The 23,873-nt window shown below is 34.5% G+C and overlaps 1 protein-coding gene across 3 annotated transcripts in view; it reads left to right on the top strand.

The window, feature by feature from the left end:
• The window catches only part of HTRA1 (HtrA serine peptidase 1), a 69,105-nt gene extending 46,759 nt beyond the window's left edge, over nt 1-22,346 (top strand). For 2 of the 3 annotated variants that reach the window (XM_053692620.1, XM_053692621.1), the window contains exons 6-10: nt 6,124-6,156; nt 8,101-8,215; nt 8,413-8,470; nt 12,060-12,155; nt 22,040-22,346. In XM_053692620.1, the coding sequence (XP_053548595.1) occupies nt 6,124-6,156; nt 8,101-8,215; nt 8,413-8,470; nt 12,060-12,155; nt 22,040-22,208 (471 nt within the window). In that variant the 3' untranslated portion in view covers nt 22,209-22,346. Of the gene's footprint in view, nt 1-6,123; nt 6,157-8,100; nt 8,216-8,412; nt 8,471-12,059; nt 12,160-22,039 lie in introns of those variants that run through there. The other variant, XM_053692622.1, reaches the window with a different exon arrangement.
• The last annotated feature ends 1,527 nt before the right edge of the window (nt 22,347-23,873 follow it).

Raw genomic sequence — 23,873 nt, 5'->3', positions numbered from 1 at the left:
ATGTTGTTTAAAATTGTGTTCTCTATCCGAATCATGAAAGAAACATTTTTGGTGGCATGTCCCTTTAATAAAATGCCCTCTTTATGTAGATGTCAATCCTGGTAGAATGTTGAAAATATTATTGTACATTTGTTCATATAGCAGACAGGAATGCAGAACTGTTTGTATGGCGGCGCTTGAGTAAAAGTAGCTACTTCAGTGCTGGATAGAACAGTGTCAATAAGGATTTTCCACTTCATTAATTCTTTGAGGCTGCTCAGATTTCAGGCAGTAATGCAGTATCGCCATCTACTGGAAGTTTGTAATATTGTACAGAATAGTAAACAAACCAGCAATCATATATTCTGCTTGTTTGTTTGTATAAAATGATAAAAAGGAATTAAAGTAATTTAGTTGCAATTAAGTCTATTGAGAATCCCTTTATTTAAAGGGACACTGGTATAAAATAAAAGGTTCTATTTTGTATTAATCTCTTTTAGAATGGTTAAACACATAGGGCACCATTTATTAAGCTGCATATAACATTTGGGAGCACTTGAGCTGCAGTCTTGTCTTAAGACTAAACAACCTGTGCCAATACATAGCTAAGGTCCCTAGGGGGCGCCTATAATGAGCTACCAATTGTAGAAAGCAAAATGTGCTAACACAATAAATGTCAATGGTATAGAGATATATATATATATACACACACACACACACACATATATATATATGTGTGTGTGTAGGGGGTTTAAATATACACAAGTGTACCTTACCTCATGTGTTATCTATCAGGTTAACACATGAGGTTAACACGAGGTAAGAGGCTACATCCAGATAGGCAGTCAGTATGCATAAATAGACTGCGCTTGTTAGTAAGAGACATATGCCTGAGGAAACAGCAAGTTAAAGCTGAGAAACGCGTAGCAAGTGTTTCTATCCCCCTATTTTTAAGTATTGTGTTTAACAAATCATCATTTTTATACTACAAGCACGAGTCTCATTGAGCGGAGTGAGTCTGCCTGACCACATAACCGTTGGAGCAGTGAGCTGGGTAACTGAGAGATCCCAGTCTGTGTTACTCAGCACATTGGTGCTGACACAATTGAGAAACAGTGATTCTCCTCTATGCATCTGTTTAGTACAGCACCGTGTTACACTAGGGGGCGCCCTCTGTTGCTTGTGTCTCCACACAGATTGTTTGTCTTAAGACCCCTGCTTCCTAACAATGATCCAGGAGCCAGAACTGCTTTGCCTGGAATAGCGGACAAGCCCTGCTCTCATGAAATTGGTTGTTTGAGAGCAGGGGCGGGGCTACAGAAGCAATTGCTTGCACAATGTTAAATAATGGGGTACTGCTTTGCAAGACCGAAATGCGTGAGGACCGGTTCCTCACTCATTTTCTTAAATGGGCCCCAAGTTAACATTGCAGTCTTGGAAACCCTCATTCTGATCCAGATGGTATGCTTGCTTTTCGTTTGCTCACCAGCTGTATTACCAAGAGTACTCATTTGACTATGAATTTAACCCATAGTAAGTTTTAAAAAAAAAAGTCAATAACAGTTTTGCAACTCAATATAAAGGGATAGTTTAATGTGTTTAAAACATGTGCAATTTAGTACTTAAAGGGACATGAAACGCACATTTTTTAAATTTCATGATTCAAATAAAGCATAAAATTAAAAACTATCAAAGAAAAAAGCTTTCTTATTGACTTCTATTATCACATTTTCTTCTTTTGGTATCCATTGTTGAAAAGCAAGCAGGTAGGCTTAGGAAAGTGCACGTGTCTGAATCACCATATGGCAGCAGTTTTGCAAGAACACTTTTAACAATGTTATACATTGTGAAAACGCTGCTGCCATCTTGTTCTCAGTTCTTGCAAAACTAATAACATAATTGAAACCTTTCATTCAAGAATAGAGAGAGATCTCATTAATTTGAAAACCAATAACAGTGCACCCAAACACAATATCTCTCTTAAAGAGAGAATGGCTATAAAGACACTGCAACAAGATGATAATATAATCATCAAAAATGCAGATAAGGGCGGCACAGTAGTGGTAATGGATAAATCTATGTATATAGATGAGGCAATGAGACAATTGAACAACAGGGCCAATTATTCTGTTCTACGAAAGGATCCCACTAAACAATTTGCAGAGGAACTTGGTCACCTATTGGACGATGGTGTAGAGCTGGGGTGTATTGATAATGAGACAGCATTATGTCTGTATGTAGAACATCCTAAAATACCCCAGTTCCACCACCTTCCAAAGGTGCACAAATCTTTGGACAACGTCCAGGGACGCCCAATAGTAAGTGGAATTGGGTCAATCTTTGAAAATCTCTCAAAGTGGCTAGATTCTATCTTAAATCCACTAGTAAAGACTCTACCCTCTTACATCAGGGATACCAAATCTGTATTGAATATAATGAAAAACACAAAATGGAGTAAGAACTATTGTTGGGTCACTGTGGATGCAGTGGCGTTATACTCCTCGATACCCCATGACGATGGTATAAGAGCAATAGAATTTTTCTTGAAATACTACACAGAATTCTCATTGGATTTTCAGAAATATATCATCAGAGTTACACGGTTTTTACTTTCCCATAACTTTTTTCAATTCCAGGATATTTTCTATCTCCAAAGATGTGGAACTGCTATGGGGGGCAAAATTTGCCCCCTCATATGCCAACCTATTTTTAGGTTGGTGGGAGCAGTTCCACATCTTTGGAGATGGAAATGAATACAAAAAAGACATCCTCTTGTATGTAAGATACATTGATGACCTCCTCTTTATATGGAAAGGGGAGGCAGGGGATGTGGGTAAAATTTGTCAATAGACTGAATGAGAATCAAATAGGTTTAAAATTCACTTTGAAACTGGTCTTGATGAAATTAACTATCTAGATGTGACTCTTAAAGGCATTCATGACAAACAGGTTGTTACTAAGATCTATAGAAAAGCAATAACAGGCAACTCATTGCTTCATGGTAAGAGTTGTCACCCGAAGCATACAGCTCATGCGGTAGCTAAAGGTGAATTCATTCGCCTGAAGAGAAATTGTACTCTTGAAAGTGATTTCTCACAGGAAGCAATTGCTTTGGAAAACAGACTCAAAGAGAGGGGGTATTCCAATATGGTAATCAGGAAAGCGAGAAAAGAAGTAGACAAAAATAAATAGGTCATCCCTACTAACTGAAAAAGGCACAGGCAAAGAAATGTTTAAGGGGGTCAACTTTACCACCAATTATAGCAATCAATATCCTGAGATTGTAAATATAATTAAGAAACACTTTCATATTTTGGAAGCTGATGAAAAACTGGTGGAAGTTGTCAAAACAGGTATTAGATGCAGCTCCAAAAAATGTCCAACATTGGGATCACTGCTGTCCCCAACAATGCTAAAAACTGAGACTGCCAGATCTTCTTCATGGTTAACCAATAATGGTATGTACCCCTGTGGGCATAATAAATGTAAACCATGTGAACATTTGACTAGAACAAAAACTTTCTCCTCCAATGTGACAGGAGAAACTTTTAAGATAAAGTCATGTATGAACTGTATGTCTACAGAGGTTGTATATCTACTATATTGCATAGAATGTGGAATGCAATATATAGGTCTCACCTCTAGAGACATAAAATCCCGAATAAGGGAACATCTATCAACCATCACAAGAGGAAAGTCTAGCACTCCATTGGTATGTCACTTTAAAAACAGACACAAGGGATCTATACACACCTTGCGATGGTGTGCGATAGAAAAAGTAAAACTTCCCAAAAGAGGAGGTAATATTGAGAAATTGTTGGCTAAAAGAGAAGCATTTTGGATGTTCAGACTCAGAACACGATATCCAGAGGGTCTGAACTCCAAATACGACTTGATAAATTACTGGGAATAAATTTGGTAACTGTGTCAATTATTTTTATAGTCTGAACAAGAAAAAAGACAGTATTCCATTCCTTTGAGGTCCTTGTTATTTATATTCATATAATAATTTCTCTCTAGTCAAAACAGTGATAACATAGAATCACCCCTTTCCCATCATACTCAGACATTTTTTGAGAATTATAACATCCTATCCATTCTATATCTTTCTTACAACAATTTCCCACAAATATTAAAACAAAGAAATCTAATAGTTAACTATGTTACATTGTACCTATCCTTACTAACCGAGTATTTTGTATATTGTATCAAGCAACCAACTACTATATATAATGGTTGCTATACTCCAACAAGGATTGAGAGTAACTAGGGAATATGTTACAAGAGAGTAATACTAACTTACCCACTATAATAGCAACATAGCTTAACGGAGGGTAATAGGACACACAGTTTATTTAGAATACATCATTCACTTATATCCACAATGTATCTTTCACATTGAGTTTTGTTTTGTTATTTGTCAGCACATATGCCCTGTTAATAGGGTTTATTATGTACATATGTTTTCGCAATCAATGACTGTGCTGAACACTAACAACAAAATCCCAACCTGGCATTGGCTAATTAGTTAGAGGTGGAGTTTGGATAACCAATAATATTTTAGGCAGTACTTTTTAAACCGAAGTGTATTACAAAATGACAGGCTATGACTACGGCTATATGCTGAAACGCGTAAGCCAATTTTTCTACACTTGATCTAACTAATTACAGGGTACTGCTGTCCTGTAACATTTTTTAACCTTTTGAAATAAAGAATTTTGTTTTACTTAACGGCGTTGGTGCTCTCTTGTTCTTTGAAAATTACTTGCAAAACTTCTGCCATATTGTTTTATAGACAAGTGAACGCTACCTATATACTTCAAAAAAGAATTATGTGAGAACAAAGTAAATTTGATAATAGAAGAAAATTGGAAACATTTTAAAAATTGTTTGATCTATCTGAATCATGAAAGAAATATCTGGGGTTTGTGGCCCTTTAAATGATGATAACAATTATGCAATAACAATTTTATGTTCTTAAAGGGACAGTCAACTCCAAATGTTTTATTGTTAAAAAAGATAGATAATCCCTTTATTACCCATTCCCCAGCTTTGCAAAACCAACACTGTTATATTAATACACTTTTACCTCTGTGATTACCTTGCATCTAAGCATCTTCTGACAGCCCCCTGATCACATGACTGTGACTATTTATTATCTATTGACTTGCATTTTAGCCAATTAGTGCAGTGTCATCCACAACCCACTGGACGTGAGCACAATGTTATCTATCTGGCTCACATGAACTAGCAGTCTCCTGTTGTGAAAAGCAATTAAAAAAAGCATGTGATAAGAGGCTGTCTGTAGTGGCTTAGAAACAGGCAGAGATTTAGAGGTTATAAAGTATATTATGTAACAATGTTGGTTGTGCAAAACTGGGGAATAACATTTTTGGTGTTGACTGTCCTTTAAGGCTGCTTTTTTTTAAAGGGATATGAAACCCAAATTTTTCTTTCATGTTTCAATTAGAACATACAATTTTAAACAACTTTGCTTCAGTCTTTTGATATTCTTTGTTGAAGAAGCAGCATTACACTACTGGGAGCTAGTTGAACACATTGGGTGAAACAATGACAAGAGGATATATGTGCAGCTACCAATCAGAAGGTAGCTCCTAGCAGTGCTGCTCCTGAGCTTACCTAGGATACCAAGAGGACAAAACAAATTAGATACTAAAAGTAAATTGAAAAGTTGGTTAAAATGAGATGCTATATCTGAAACATGAAAGACAAATCTGGGGTTTCATGTCCCTTCAATGCAGTCCCCAGAATCATAGTGTGCGCTCCAGACTAGGCTTTACTAGCAGTCTATACTAGTACTTTAATAATCTATTACTAATACACATATCACTCTTCTTTTAAAAGGCTCAAATTTGCTTGCAGGAGTCTTAGAATAGTCAGAGAGGGGAAACTAATAATAAAATAAACAAAACTCAAACATAGAAAATGGTATAAAGCCAAGTAATACAAATCATGATGAATGATTCAAGAGCTAAATATACAGAGGAACAGGCTACATATATCATATTGCGTCCATAACCTTAAAAAGAATTTATTCTGGCTGTCTCAGAGCAAGATAATACATGATGTGAGTATTACTGTACATTTGTGGGCTGGGTAACTCAGTTTTTATTTGTCTTGCAGTATGGGAACTCCGGAGGACCCCTGGTGAATCTGGTAAGTGATACCCCCTCCCCGCCCTCTGATATCTGTGCATTGTGATACACTGTTGACTGATTTGGGCTGAACAGTTTTGTGCTGTGATGATGTCATCACATAAATATGCAACACTGGCAGAAATACCAGAAAACTGTGTTAGTGTAGATTTAAAGGGCCCGCTAAAACCAGTAGAATTGAATAACGGATAAATACACAATAAAAAGACAATGCAGTTGAACTTACTTTGAATTTGAAATGAGCAGTAGAATATTTTCTGGCACATTTTAAAGTTAATAACATTTTCCCTCCCCCCCGTATCATGTGACAGCCATTAGCAAATCACAAAATGCATATATGTATTTTTGCACATGCTCAGTAGGAACTGGAGCCTCAGAAAATGTTCATATAAAAAAGAATGTGCACGTTTTGATAATGGAAGTATATTGGAAAGTTTTTTTTAAATTACATGCTCTATCTGAATCATGAAATTTTAATTTTAACTTTAGTGGCCCTTTAAAAGTATGTGGAAGTTAAAATTAAACTTTCATGGTTGAGATAGAGCATATCATTTACAAAACAACAAAAGGCAACAATCCACTTTACTTCTAATTCCATACTCTTTTGCTTGGCATCATTTGTTGAAACTTAAGTTATTTCCATGATAGCATACTGAGGTAGGCTCAGGAGCGTGCACATAACTTAAGCACTAAATGGAAGCAGTGTTTGCAAAAGTTTGATAACAGTGTTATACATGCAGGGCCCAAGTCCACTTCAGAGCCTACCTCATTCACTTATGGTAAGGAGTCAAAGTGACAGGAAGCACCTTGATATTTTAATATAAACTGTTTAGTTATACATACTGAAACAACCTTGTAATATAGTTATATTATTTGTTTTCCCCCTTTTCATGTAATTTAGCTCTGAGGAATGAGCAATTTATAATATGAAAATGTGCAAATATGAAGCATTGAACAACACAGACAGTAGTGCCCCTTAAAAAATTAAAAATATATACATATTTAAAGGGACAGTCTAGTCAAAATTAAACTTTCATGATTCAGATAGGGCATGCAATTTTAAACAACTTTCCAATTTACTTTTATTTCAAATTTGCTTTGTTCTCTTGGTATGATTTGTTCAAAGCTAAACCTAGGTAGGCTCATAAACTAATTTCTAAGCCTTTGAAGGCAACCTCTTATCTCAGTGCATTTTGACAGTTTTTCACAGCTAGACAGCACTAGTCCATATGTGCCACATAGATAACATTGTGCTCACTCCCGTGGAGTTATTTACGAGTCAGCACTGATTGGCTAAAATGCAAATCTGTCAAACGAACTGAGATAAGAGGGCAGTCTGCAGAGGCTTAGATACAAGGTAATCACAGAGGTATAAAGTATATTAATATAACCATGTTGGTTATACAAAATTTGGAAATGGGTAGCTCAGTTAGTAAATGCCCTGACTACAAAAAAAGCCTGTTTAAAAGATCCAAGGTCACAGGTTAAAATCCTGACAAGGTAATCACAGAGGTATAAAGAATATTAATATAACCATGTTTCCTTCCGAGGTTGATAAAATGAGTACTATTCAATTGGGTAATAATAACAACTATTACTATTCAGTTGCCGATTTGGTTAATTCCGAGAGTGAGCACTGAAAAAGTGTTTTGATATAAATACTAGTTATTAGTAATAAATGGATTATCTATCTTGTTAAACAGCTAAAATTCTGGAGTAGACTGTCCCTTTAAAACATGGGTGTCTGCACATATTTTTCCCAGTGTGTGTGGGCGGGGGTAAGTAAAATATATCAAATGAGTGTTTACTTTGGGATATAAGGAGAATAATTCTAGGGAGAGGGATTTACCCATTCTTGCCTCCCCCTTCAAATATCCATGCTGTATACATACAATAACCACATAGATAACTGTAATTAATTTCAAGTTGTTTCTTTCACTTGCAGGATGGTGAAGTGATTGGCATAAATACGCTAAAGGTTACGGCTGGGATATCTTTCGCTATTCCATCTGATAAAATCCGCAAGTTCCTGGCAGAGTCACATGACAGGCAATCTACAGGTTACAATTTAAGCTGCATTATTCATACTTTCTTGTACACTATAGTAGAAATAAATGTTCTATCAGTTATGTGGTTATTACAATGTATAATTCTTATTAGATCCTTGAGTCCCATTGGTTTGTTCTGGACAGTGCATAAATATGTCTGTAGTTCCCTTACCATTCTTATCTTTCATAACAACCCCTCTATTTTATAGGTCAAAGCATTAGGAAAAAGAGATATTTGGGAATAAGGATGATGACATTGAACCAAAGGTAAGAGACATTCTATATTACTTCAATGAGACTAAGGTTAATTTGTTCTGGCAAGCAGGGCCGGACAGGACAATTCCTGGGGGGCTGCAGCCGCTAAGACCAACTGAGCAGCATTGCGGTTTTGCCAGGAATAGACTGAGTCATGGGAACATGGGATTAATATATCACCTGCAGTTTTCATGTGTGTATAGGTTGCTGACGGTGGTACATAAAATGAATGTTACAGCAATCTATAAACTCGAATATAGGGCTGCTTTTCCAGGACTTCTTTTTATTCCCAGTCTGACCCTCTTGGCAAAAGTACAGATATCATTTTAGTGTCATTTAAAGAGGACTTGTATATACCTCCCAACGTGCAGCCAGGATCAAGGACTCCGGAGATTGAAATGGGCCGTCACTATTTTGTGGGTGGAACCGTGTTGGGAGGTGTGGGATCAGTGTTGGTTAGTAGGGGGGTTGTGTGTGTGTCTGGGTGGTTGGTGGGTGTGTCTGAGCAATTTGTGGGTGTGTTGGGGTGACCCATGGGTGTTGCTAAGGGAAATTCTGCAAATAGGGACTTAAGGCTGTCTCAGAGCAACAGAACAGGACTGTCCCTCTCAAATAGGGACAGTTGGGTCTGCTTGTATATCTATCTGGCTTGTAGGAATTTAGCACATGTGAGTAAGCGTAATATATCATGTGATCGTGTTTCTATTATGCCCCACCAACTGCTGAGTAACGAACATCACTATAACCCTTGTTAGTTGAACAAACAAAGCATTCTTACATCTTGTGCACCCTTTATTTTAAATAAAGTCCTTAATTTATGTATTTTTATGTAGTTAATGTAATTTTCAGCATTTACTATACTCCGGGATATAAGACACTCAACTTTCATAGAATGAAAATGTATATTGCAAAAACATAATGCACTTGAAATATAACGCAAAGTACATTTTTATGGCCCTTTTTAAATAAAAAAAAATACTGTGTATTTTGTTTAAATATTAATTATCTAGATAGAAAAAAAATTCTATTACAGTCAAATCAGACACATTCTTTTGAGGTCCAAAATTAAAAATAAAGTAGGGAAACGCACACTATTATATTTAGTACACAGTACTGTTCATGAGAGAGCTGTCACAGGGTAGCCAGAAATATGCAGAATGCTAAATGGGTTCACAATAAAACTTAATATATAACATAAATACACAGCATATAGCTGCCAGGGGAATAATCAATGCAGACCTAGTAAAGCAAAAGTTCCAGAGAGGAAAGACCTTGACATGTTATATGTACGATTTATCTATCTACTAGTCCTATAAAGAGAGGAATCTCATGAGTAGAACCATAAAAGGGAATGAGACCCCCAAATACACTGTATTTATTTCATTATTCAGACAGAACATATTATTCTAAACAACTTTCCAACTAACTTATATTATCTAATTTGCATAATTCTCTTGGTGTCCTTTGTTAAAAAGCATACCTAGGCAGGTTCAGAAGCAGCAATACATTACTGAGAACTAGCTACTGATTGGTGGCTACACATAAATACCCCTTGATATTGGTTCACCAGATGTGTTTAGCTAGCTCCCAGTACTGCACTGCTGTTCCTTTTACAAAGGATACCAAGAGAATGAAACAAATGTGATAACAGGAGTAAATTGAAGAGTTGTTTAACATTGTATGCTCTATCTGAATCATGAAGGAAAGAATTGGCGTTTTATGTCCCTTTAATCTGTTCAGGAGGAGATTAATTCTTGCATTATATTCTAACAAGAAAACCCACATTCTGTAGTTCTCAATCTGTTTAGTAAATCTAACAAACAGTTCCCTGGCATGTCAGACTTTTCCAGCCACATGAACTTTAATTACAAACATTAGTTTTACGCACATCTACTAAAGCATAAAGCTAAACACTGATCATATGATTTAATGTTTAATTCCACCAACAGTAAAAGTGTTCTACCTTTAATAGCTGCCACCTCGGTTCATACATGTGCAGTTATTTTGGCTGAACTATGTGCCATGACCTCTTGTTTGAAACAATTGAGTGAAATGTTAGTAAAACTTCACATACATTTTCAGTATTAATACATTGAGCTAGTGCCCAATACAAAAAGAAGTTTCTCCATTAAAACATAGCAGCAGGTAACAGACAGTTACGCGTTTTGGCACTGAGCGGTGATCATAGCTATGACCTCTTGTTAACATTTACTATCCTTACTCGTTGCTCAAATATTTTCCCATTTTTTTGATTGATTCATTTTAATTCACATTTCACACTGATTATAGATCTGATAACTCTTCCCTTTCTCTCTCACCCGTTCTCCTTTATATTGTGTGAGAACCGCTCTACCTGTAGCTGACTTTGTATAAAGGTTAACTTACTACTGATTGCGCTCATATGGCAGGAACACTTGTTGTTCTATGGAGCACTGACAACTGATTAATAATTCTAACAAATGATTTGCAGGAGTATTAGGCCCTGACAATGTTATCCTATCACTGCTTCAGACAGAATGTTCACACCTTAAAGGGACAGTAAATCTAAAATATTTATGATTCAGATAGAGCATGCAAATTTAACACCTTTCCAATTTATTTCTGTTATCATATTTGCTTTTTTCTGCTTGTGTCCTTTGTTGAAGAGTAAACTTAGGTAGGCCGATAGGACCCATGCCTTTAGCATTCCATAGCAGAAGTGTTTGCAATAATGTAAACGATTGCAATAAACATTGTTGCAAACGCTGCTGCCTGTTGTCTAAAGACACACATGCAAGCTTCTGAGCTCACCTAGAATTACTCTTTAACAAAGGATAGCAAAAGAACTAAGCAACATTGATAACATAAGTAAATTGGGAAGTTGTTTAAAAGGTCATGCTCTATACCAGTGATTTTTAACCTTTTTTTTGCCGTGGCACACTTTTTTACATTAAAAAATCCTGTGGCACACCACCATCTCAAAATTTAAAAAAAATCACACATTGTAGCCTAATACAGCATATATATATACATACACACAAACACACACATACTGTATGTATTGTGCTGTTATGCCATGCCTCCTACAAACTACCCCTGCACTGGGAGTAAAAAACAAGCAAAATTTAAAAATATGTCACACTGTTGTCAGTCTGCCGTGGCACACCTGAGGATCTCTCACGGCACACTAGTGTGCCACGGCACACTGGTTGAAAAACACTGCTCTATACAATTAATTAAGTTAATGTTTTACTTCACTGTCCCTTTAATATTCTACTGGTTGAAATGTGTCTAAGCTCCTATTACATTCAGAGTTCAGACTCACAATGTGTTTCTGTTTGTGAATTTTATTATCCTGTTACGTGATTATAGGCTGGCGGTTTTTCCTAGGAATTTTTTTTCCGTTAGACTGCGTGCTTAAGCAAACCATTTTTTTTATAATGTGACAGGATACAGATTTTACTAATAAATTATTACTGTGTACTTATAACTTTATGTCAAAGGCCATTAATGTTTATAATTTATTATCTAGGTATGGAAATAAAACACAAGTTTTTCCACCTTTCTGTAAGTTAATAGCCGGTGCCTATTCAGGTTTCTTTGTTGTTTGATTTTTTTGCAGTAAAGTGGAAGAACTCAGGAAGCAGCAGAAAGATTTCCCAGACGTGGCATCAGGAGCTTATATTGTGGAAGTGCTTCCTGACACCCCAGCAGAAGAGTAAGCACCACTGGGTTTAAAGTCATTTTTATATTTATGCACAGTATTTATAAACACATAGGAAGATACCTGCATACACATTATATAAACACATAGGAAGATCCCTGCATTACATAAACACATAGGAAGATACCTGCATACACATTATATAAACACATAGGAAGATACCTGCATACACATTATATAAACACATAGGAAGATACCTGCAGCATACACATTATATAAACACATAGGAAGATACCTGCATACACATTATATAAACACATAGGAAGATACCTGCAACATACACATTATATAAACACATAGGAAGATACCTGCATACACATTATATAAACACATAGGAAGATACCTGCAGCATACACATTATATAAACACATTGGAAGATACCTGCATACACATTATATAAACACATAGGAAGATACCTGCATACACATTATATAAACACATAGGAAGATACCTGCATACACATTATATAAACACATAGGAAGATACCTGCATACACATTATATAAACACATAGGACGATACCTGCATACACATTATATAAACACATAGGAAGATACCTGCATACACATTATATAAACACATAGGAAGATACCTGCATACACATTATATAAACACATAGGAAGATACCTGCATACACATTATATAAACACATAGGAAGATACCTGCATACACATTATATAAACACATAGGAAGATACCTGCATACACATTACATAAAGACATAGGAAGATACCTGCATACACATTACATAAACACATAGGAAGATACCTGCATACACATTATATAAACACATAGGAAGATACCTGCATACACATTATATAAACACATAGGAAGATACCTGCAGCATACACATTATATAAACACATAGGAAGATACCTGCATACACATTATATAAACACATAGGAAGATACCTGCATACACATTATATAAACACATAGGAAGATACCTGCAGCATACACATTATATAAACACATAGGAAGATACCTGCATACACATTATATAAACACATAGGAAGATACCTGCATACACATTATATAAAGACATAGGAAGATACCTGCATACACATTATATAAACACATAGGAAGATACCTGCATACACATTACATAAACACATAGGAAGATACTTGCATACACATTATATAAACACATAGGAAGATACCTGCATACACATTATATAAACACATAGGAAGATACCTGCATACACATTATATAAACACATAGGAAGATACCTGCATACACATTATATAAACACATAGGAAGATACCTGCATACACATTATATAAACACATAGGAAGATACCTGCATACACATTATATAAACACATAGGAAGATACCTGCATACACATTATATAAACACATAGGAAGATACCTGCATACACATTACATAAACACATAGGAAGATACCTGCATACACATTATATAAAGACATAGGAAGATACCTGCAGCATACACATTATATAAACACATAGGAAAATACCTGCATACACATTATATAAACACATAGGAAGATACCTGCATACACATTATATAAACACATAGGAAGATACCTGCATACACATTATATAAACACATAGGAAGATACCTGCATACACATTATATAAACACATAGGAAGATACCTGCATACACATTATATAAACACATAGGAAGATACCTGCATACACATTATATAAACACATAGGAAGATACCTGCATACACAGTATTTATAAACACATAGGAAGATACCTGCAGCATACACATTATATAAACACATAGGAAGATACCTGCATACACATTATATAAACACATAGGAAGATACCTGCATACACATTATATAAACACATAGGAAGATACCTGCATACACATTATATAAACACATAGGAAGATACCTGCATACACATTATATAAACACATAGGAAAATACCTGCATACACATTATATAAACACATAGGAAGATACCTGCATGCACATTATATAAACACATAGGAAGATACCTGCATACACATTATATAAACACATAGGAAGATACCTGCATACACATTATATAAACACATAGGAAGATACCTGCATACACATTATATAAACACATAGGAAGATACCTGCATACACATTATATAAACACATAGGAAGATACCTGCATACACATTATATAAACACATAGGAAGATACCTGCATACACATTATATAAACACATAGGAAGATACCTGCATACACAGTATTTATAAACACATAGGAAGATACCTGCAGCATACACATTATATAAACACATAGGAAGATACCTGCATACACATTATATAAACACATAGGAAGATACCTGCATACACATTATATAAACACATAGGAAGATACCTGCATACACATTATATAAACACATAGGAAGATACCTGCATACACATTATATAAACACATAGGAAAATACCTGCATACACATTATATAAACACATAGGAAGATACCTGCATGCACATTATATAAACACATAGGAAGATACCTGCATACACATTATATAAACACATAGGAAGATACCTGCATACACATTATATAAACACATAGGAAGATACCTGCATACACATTATATAAACACATAGGAAGATACCTGCATACACATTATATAAACACATAGGAAGATACCTGCATACACATTACATAAACACATAGGAAGATACCTGCATACACATTATATAAAGACATAGGAAGATACCTGCATACACATTATATAAACACATAGGAAGATACCTGCATACACATTATATAAACACATAGGAAGATACCTGCATACACATTATATAAACACATAGGAAGATACTTGCATACACATTATATAAACACATAGGAAGATACCTGCATACACATTATATAAACACATAGGAAGATACCTGCATACACATTATATAAACACATAGGAAGATACTTGCATACACATTATATAAACACATAGGAAGATACCTGCATACATATTATATAAACACATAGGAAGATACCTGCATACACATTATATAAACACATAGGAAGATACCTGCATACACATTATATAAACACATAGGAAGATACCTGCATACACATTATATAAACACATAGGAAGATACCTGCATACACATTATATAAACACATAGGAAAATACCTGCAAACACATTATATAAACACATAGGAAGATACCTGCATACACATTATATAAACACATAGGAAGATACCTGCATACACATTATATAAACACATAGGAAGATACTTGCATACACATTATATAAACACATAGGAAGATACCTGCATACACATTATATAAACACATAGGAAGATACCTGCATACACATTATATAAACACATAGGAAGATACCTGCATACACATTACATAAACACATAGGAAGATACTTGCATACACATTATATAAACACATAGGAAGATACCTGCATACACATTATATAAACACATAGGAAGATACCTTCATACACATTATATAAACACATAGGAAGATACCTGCATACACATTATATAAACACATAGGAAGATACCTGCATACACATTATATAAACACATAGGAAGATACCTGCATACACATTATATAAACACATAGGAAGATACCTGCATACACATTATATAAACACATAGGAAGATACCTGCATACACATTATATAAACACATAGGAAAATACCTGCATACACATTATATAAACACATAGGAAGATACTTGCATACACATTATATAAACACATAGGAAGATACCTGCATACACATTATATAAACACATAGGAAGATACCTGCATACACATTATATAAACACATAGGAAGATACCTGCATACACATTATATAAACACATAGGAAGATACCTGCATACACAGTATTTATAAACACATAGGAAGATACCTGCATACACATTATATAAACACATAGGAAGATACCTGCATACACATTATATAAACACATAGGAAGATACCTGCATACACATTATATAAACACATAGGAAGATACTTGCATACACATTATATAAACACATAGGAAGATACCTGCATACATATTATATAAACACATAGGAAGATACCTGCATACACATTATATAAACACATAGGAAGATACCTGCATACACATTATATAAACACATAGGAAGATACCTGCATACACATTATATAAACACATAGGAAGATACCTGCATACACATTATATAAACACATAGGAAAATACCTGCAAACACATTATATAAACACATAGGAAGATACCTGCATACACATTATATAAACACATAGGAAGATACCTGCATACACATTATATAAACACATAGGAAGATACCTGCATACACATTATATAAACACATAGGAAGATACCTGCATACACATATATAAACACATAGGAAGATACCTGCATACACATTATATAAACACATAGGAAGATACCTGCATACACATTACATAAACACATAGGAAGATACTTGCATACACATTATATAAACACATAGGAAGATACCTGCATACACATTATATAAACACATAGGAAGATACCTGCATACACATTATATAAACACATAGGAAGATACCTGCATACACATTATATAAACACATAGGAAGATACCTGCATACACATTATATAAACACATAGGAAGATACCTGCATACACATTATATAAACACATAGGAAGATACCTGCATACACATTATATAAACACATAGGAAGATACCTGCATACACATTATATAAACACATAGGAAAATACCTGCATACACATTATATAAACACATAGGAAGATACTTGCATACACATTATATAAACACATAGGAAGATACCTGCATACACATTATATAAACACATAGGAAGATACCTGCATACACATTATATAAACACATAGGAAGATACCTGCATACACATTACATAAACACATAGGAAGATACTTGCATACACATTATATAAACACATAGGAAGATACCTGCATACACATTATATAAACACATAGGAAGATACCTTCATACACATTATATAAACACATAGGAAGATACCTGCATACACATTATATAAACACATAGGAAGATACCTGCATACACATTATATAAACACATAGGAAGATACCTGCATACACATTATATAAACACATAGGAAGATACCTGCATACACATTATATAAACACATAGGAAGATACCTGCATACACATTATATAAACACATAGGAAAATACCTGCATACACATTATATAAACACATAGGAAGATACTTGCATACACATTATATAAACACATAGGAAGATACCTGCATACACATTATATAAACACATAGGAAGATACCTGCATACACATTATATAAACACATAGGAAGATACCTGCATACACATTATATAAACACATAGGAAGATACCTGCATACACAGTATTTATAAACACATAGGAAGATACCTGCATACACATTATATAAACACATAGGAAGATACCTGCATACACATTATATAAACACATAGGAAGATACCTGCATACACATTATATAAACACATAGGAAGATACTTGCATACACATTATATAAACACATAGGAAGATACCTGCATACATATTATATAAACACATAGGAAGATACCTGCATACACATTATATAAACACATAGGAAGATACCTGCATACACATTATATAAACACATAGGAAGATACCTGCATACACATTATATAAACACATAGGAAGATACCTGCATACACATTATATAAACACATAGGAAAATACCTGCAAACACATTATATAAACACATAGGAAGATACCTGCATACACATTATATAAACACATAGGAAGATACCTGCATACACATTATATAAACACATAGGAAGATACTTGCATACACATTATATAAACACATAGGAAGATACCTGCATACACATTATATAAACACATAGGAAGATACCTGCATACACATTATATAAACACATAGGAAGATACCTGCATACACATTACATAAACACATAGGAAGATACCTGCATACACATTATATAAACACATAGGAAGATACCTGCATACACATTATATAAACACATAGGAAGATACCTGCATACACATTATATAAACACATAGGAAGATACCTGCATACACATTATATATACACATAGGAAGATACCTGCATACACATTATATAAACACATAGGAAGATACCTGCATACACATTATATAAACACATAGGAAGATACCTGCATACACATTATATAACACATAGGAAGATACCTGCATACACATTATATAAACACATAGGAAGATACCTGCATACACATTATATAAACACATAGGAAGATACTTGCATACACATTATATAAACACATAGGAAGATACCTGCATACACATTATATAAACACATAGGAAGATACCTGCATACACATTATATAAACACATAGGAAGATACCTGCATACACATTATATAAACACATAGGAAGATACCTGCATACACAGTATTTATAAACACATAGGAAGATACCTGCATACACATTATAATAAACACATAGGAAGATACCTGCATACACATTACATAAACACATAGGAAGATACTTGCATACACATTATATAAACACATAGGAAGATACCTGCATACATATTACATAAACACATAGGAAGATACTTGCATACACATTATATAAACACATAGGAAGATACCTGCATACACATTATATAAACACATAGGAAGATACCTGCATACACATTATATAAACACATAGGAAGATACCTGCATACACATTATATAAACACATAGGAAGATACTTGCATACACATTATATAAACACATAGGAAGATACCTGCATACACATTACATAAACACATAGGAAGATACTTGCATACACATTATATAAACACATAGGAAGATACCTGCATACACATTATATAAAACACATAGGAAGATACCTGCATACACATTATATAAACACATACGAAGATACCTGCATACACATTATATAAACACATAGGAAGATACCTGCATACACATTATATAAACACATAGGAAGATACCTGCATACACATTATATAAACACATAGGAAGATACCTGCATACACATTATATAAACACATAGGAAGATACCTGCATACACATTATATAAACACATAGGAAGATACCTGCATACCACATTATATAAACACATAGGAAGATACCTGCATACCACAGTATTTATAAACACATAGGAAGATACCTGCATACACAGTATTTATAAACACATAGGAAGATACCTGCATACACAGTATTTATAAACACATAGGAAGATACCTGCATACACATTATATAAACATTTCAAATTGATTGTTGTTAGTAAAATTAGCAGGGTTTGCTTATTTCAGACCAGTCCAGGGGTATACCCTTTGAAAGGTGTCTTGAATATGTTTTCCTGATCTATTTGCTCTGACCAGTTTGAAGCCAGGTACAAATGAATGTTTTTGTGTCAGACCTCTCTACACAAAAGGAAAAAGCACAATATTCTGTGATTATTAGAAAAAAGAATAAAATTAATAATTTGCTTTACTCAATGTTTACTCTGTCAAATTAAAGGGACAGTAAAGTCAAGATTAAACTTCAATGGTTTAAATAGAGCATGGCATTTTTAAACAATCTGCTTATTTACTTTTATGATTAGTTTTACTTATTTCTCTTGGTATCCTTTGCTACAGAGTAAGTCTAGGTGAGCTCAGGAGCATGCACGTGTCTCTAGCCATCTGCCATAAGTGTTTTCTACATTGTTTATAGCAATGTTATACATAGATACAAACACTGCTGCCATAGACTGCTAAAGGCATGTGCATACTCCTAAAGGCCTATTAGATTACCTAGCTTTACTCTTCAGCAAAGGATATCAAAAGAACAAGGAACATTTGACAATAGAAGTAGTGGAAAGTTGTTATAAATGACATGTTCTCTCTAGATCATGAAAGTTTAATTTTGACTTCTTTCCCTTTAAATGTCCCTTTAATTGTTTTTGTGAGGATTTAAATCTGAGTTTTTAAGCTGTAGACTAAGGGGCCGAATTATCAAGACCTGAATGGAGCTTGATGCTTAAGACCGCTGCTCCATAACTTGTCCGCCTGCTCTGAGGCTGCGGACAACAATCCGCCTGATCCTTTATGATCAGACTGATTGACACCCCCTGCTAGCGGCCGATTGGCCGTGAATGTGCAGGAGGCGGCATTGCACAAGCAGTTCACAAGAACTGCTTGTGCAACGGCATTTATCAATGTGCGGCGGACATGATGTGCTACATCGTAGCATGTCCGCTCGCACTTTCATAAATTAGCCCCTATGTGCAGATACAGAACTGCTTGTGAGGGAGGGGTGGTAAATAATATAAATAGCTCATTTGTGGTTAGAGGGAGGATAATGAATGAGAGTAGAAAAGGACATATACAGTATATGGGAGGAACTGACTTCTTGGTGGTCCCTAGGCAAAATAAATAAATGTTAGATTAGATCCAGAAGTGGGATTCTTCTTCTAATATTTTTAATGTAATTATGATTGTAGATTTTGTAACAATTTGAAACATAATTTACATGAACAGATTTAAAGGGACATGAAACCCAAACATTTTCTTTCGTGATTCAGATAGAGAATACAATTTTAAACAACTTTCCAATTTACTTCTATTATTTAATTTGCTTCCTTCTCTTGTTATCCTTTGCTGAAAGGTTTATCTAGGCAAGCTCAGGAGCAGCAGATAACATAGGTTCTAGCTGTTGATTGGTGCATGCATATCTATTGGCTCACCCATGTGTTCAGTTAGAAACCATTAGTGCATTGTTGCTCCTTCAACAAATGATTAAAAGAGAAAGAAACAGATTAGATAATAGACGTAAAGTAGAAAGTTGTTTGAAATTGTATTCTCTATCTGAATCATGAAAGACATTTTTTGGGTTTCATGTCCATTTAAGGAGTGGTTTGTATGTATTTTATTATGTTACATATAGAAATGTAATGCGCACACGCCACAAACAAGTGTTGAGACACATTATATGGGCATGTATCAAAAAGTTACCTTAATGTCCCTTTAAGATAAATTCAAGCCTTTGTCTTAGATCATAGCTATGTTTTGTTGTTTGGTAAATTAAGTTTAGAGGGAGTAGATATTCTCTAAAAATGTAAAATGTATTCAGATGACTAGTCCTTAAAGGGATATAAATAGTCAGATTCATTGTTGCAATAAAAAACACTAAGCAGTGGGTTATAATTAATAGAAATCATTGCAATATGTATTATTCATCATTTAGCTTTTATTTATTTATCTTTTTTAAGTTCATTTGAGCAGCGTTCATTATTTCCTGATGCAACCCCACAAGAGGGCTGGGGCTTTTTTCAGGAAGCTACAGAAATAGTTTTTCCTTTGAAGAGTTGCTAGGAGGCATCTGTTTTAGCTGCAGTCAGTTTATTGCCCATGCTCAGTAGAGGACTTCTGCACTTATGACTTATGAAGTTCTGTAATGTCTGCTTGCTTATTTAGCTACAGGCAGTGGCTACACTGAGAATTTCTAAGTGTACTTTTTGCAAGAAAACAAGTAAGTTGTTTGCTTTTTTAACACAATCTGTTTATTTTTATGTTTACTTTGTTGTAACATTTTTTTTTAAACAAAGAACCATTTTTCATGTCCCTTGAAAGGGACTCTAAAGTCAGAATGAAACTTTAATAATACCGACAGAGCATGGAGTTTTAAGAGACTTTCCAATTTACTTTCATTATCAAATTGTACTGAGCATATGCAAAAGTTCACATTGATTGGCTGATGGCTGTCACATGATACATGGGGCTGGCAAATTGAGGTCAATTTTAAAATTTTTCATAAAAAAATCTACTTCTCATTTAAAATTCAGAGTAAGTGCTATGTCATTATGTATGAATTATGTGATTGTACTATATTTAATGGTCCTTTAATATCATGGTGTAAAACTCTCCTAATTATCTGCTATCTAACATTGTTTTCTGATATGTACTGCAGGGCTGGACTGAAGGAAAATGATATAATAATCAGTGTTGGTGGGAAAACCGTAACTTCTAGCAACGACATCAGCGATGCCGTTAAACAAGAGGGCACTTTACGGCTCTTGATACGACGCGGCAATGAGGACATTCCTGTCACAGTGACACCCAAAGAAATAGACCTTTAATGGGAGATATGAGCTGGTTTCATGCGTCTTCCAAACATTTCTGCAGTGTATAAAAACTGAATGATGACATTTTGCTTTTTGCTCCTGAAAGTTAAAGAAATAGTCAAAATTAAACTTTCATGATTCAGATAGAGCAGCTATTTTAAGCAAATTTCTAATTTACTCCTATTAGCAATTTGTCTTTTTTCTATTGGTATCTTTATTTGAATGTAAGCTTAGAATCCGATCCATTTTTGGTTCAGCACCTGGGTAGCGCTTGCTGATTGGTGGCTACATTTAGACACTAATCAGAAAGTGCTACCCAGGTGCTGAACCAAAAATGGGCTGGCTCCTATGCTTACATTCCTGCTTTTTCAAATAAAGATAGCAAGAGAACGAAGAAAAATTGATAATAGGAGTAAATTAGAAAGTTGCTTAAAATTGAATGTTCTATCCGAATCATGAAAGTTTTATTTTGACTATTTCTTTAACGCTATACTTAATATTTTTTTTACTATTTTGAGGGCATGGTATCTTAAAGGGACATGAAACCCCACATTTTTCTTCCATGATTCAGACAGAGCATACAATTTTAAACAACTTTCCAATTGACTTATTTTATGTTTTCTTGGTATCCTTTGTTGAGAAGCATACCTAGGTAGGCTCAGGTACTGGGAGCTAGCTGCTGATTGGTGGCTGCATATATCAGCCTCTTGCATTGGCTTACTGATGTGTTCTGCTAGCTCCCAGTAATGCATTGCTGATCCTTTAATAAAGGATACCAAGATAATGAAGCACAATTGATAATGGAAGTCAATTGGAAAGTTGTTTACAAATGTATGCTCTGTCTGAAGCATGAAAAAAAAGGGGTTTTATGTCCCTTTAACTCCTAAATTGCCAAGGAGTTAATAGATAAAGTAACACATTGGTAACCTGCTGACAAGTGAGTTGCCTGATAGATTCAATTAAGAGTAAAAGTGACTGTAAATGGTTCCACGCTTTAGGTGTTATTAATATGTCTACAATTTCTGTTTATTGTTATGCTTTTGAATGCAAGCTGAAAATTCAGGAGAAATATATATGAAATTTTATGTAGAAGGCAAAAATCCTCTTCTCAAAAAGTGCTACAATTTTAAGGGTGACCATACTTTAAAGGGACTTTGTAGTCTCAAAAGATAATGTTCTAATTGATTAGAGCACTTTATTTTTAAACACCTTAGTTTCTGTGTATTTGATTCTTGCAAAGTTGGTAAAAAATACATAGTTAAAGTTACATTCCCAAGTGGGATACATTGCTGCTCATGATAAGGACACAATTTATAAACCAATCAGGAGCAGGGTACAAATGTATCTGCCAATCCCTGGCTGTGACCAGTGTGGCACGGGAGCATGCCTGGTGCAGGATTTTAACTATGTTTTTTACCCATTTGCCAGAATTAAAACAGTCAGAAACAAATTATTTAACTTGAGCTTCTCATTGACTAAATTTGGAACAAATTTGGAACTTTATTGCAGAATCTTTTTTTTAAAACTCTCTATATTTAGAAGAAGTATGTTCACCCTAAGTTACATACCAATGCTATAATTACTTAGCATTATCACTTTTCATGTATCAAATACATGCAACATAGATCATATACAAATCAAGAGTCTTACTGGCAACACTCAAGACACATTCCAGTACAT

The sequence above is a fragment of the Bombina bombina genome, chromosome 9, assembly GCF_027579735.1.
Source record: "Bombina bombina isolate aBomBom1 chromosome 9, aBomBom1.pri, whole genome shotgun sequence".
Lineage (NCBI taxonomy): Eukaryota > Metazoa > Chordata > Amphibia > Anura > Bombinatoridae > Bombina > Bombina bombina.
This window is presented reverse-complemented; position numbering and strand designations above follow the sequence as displayed.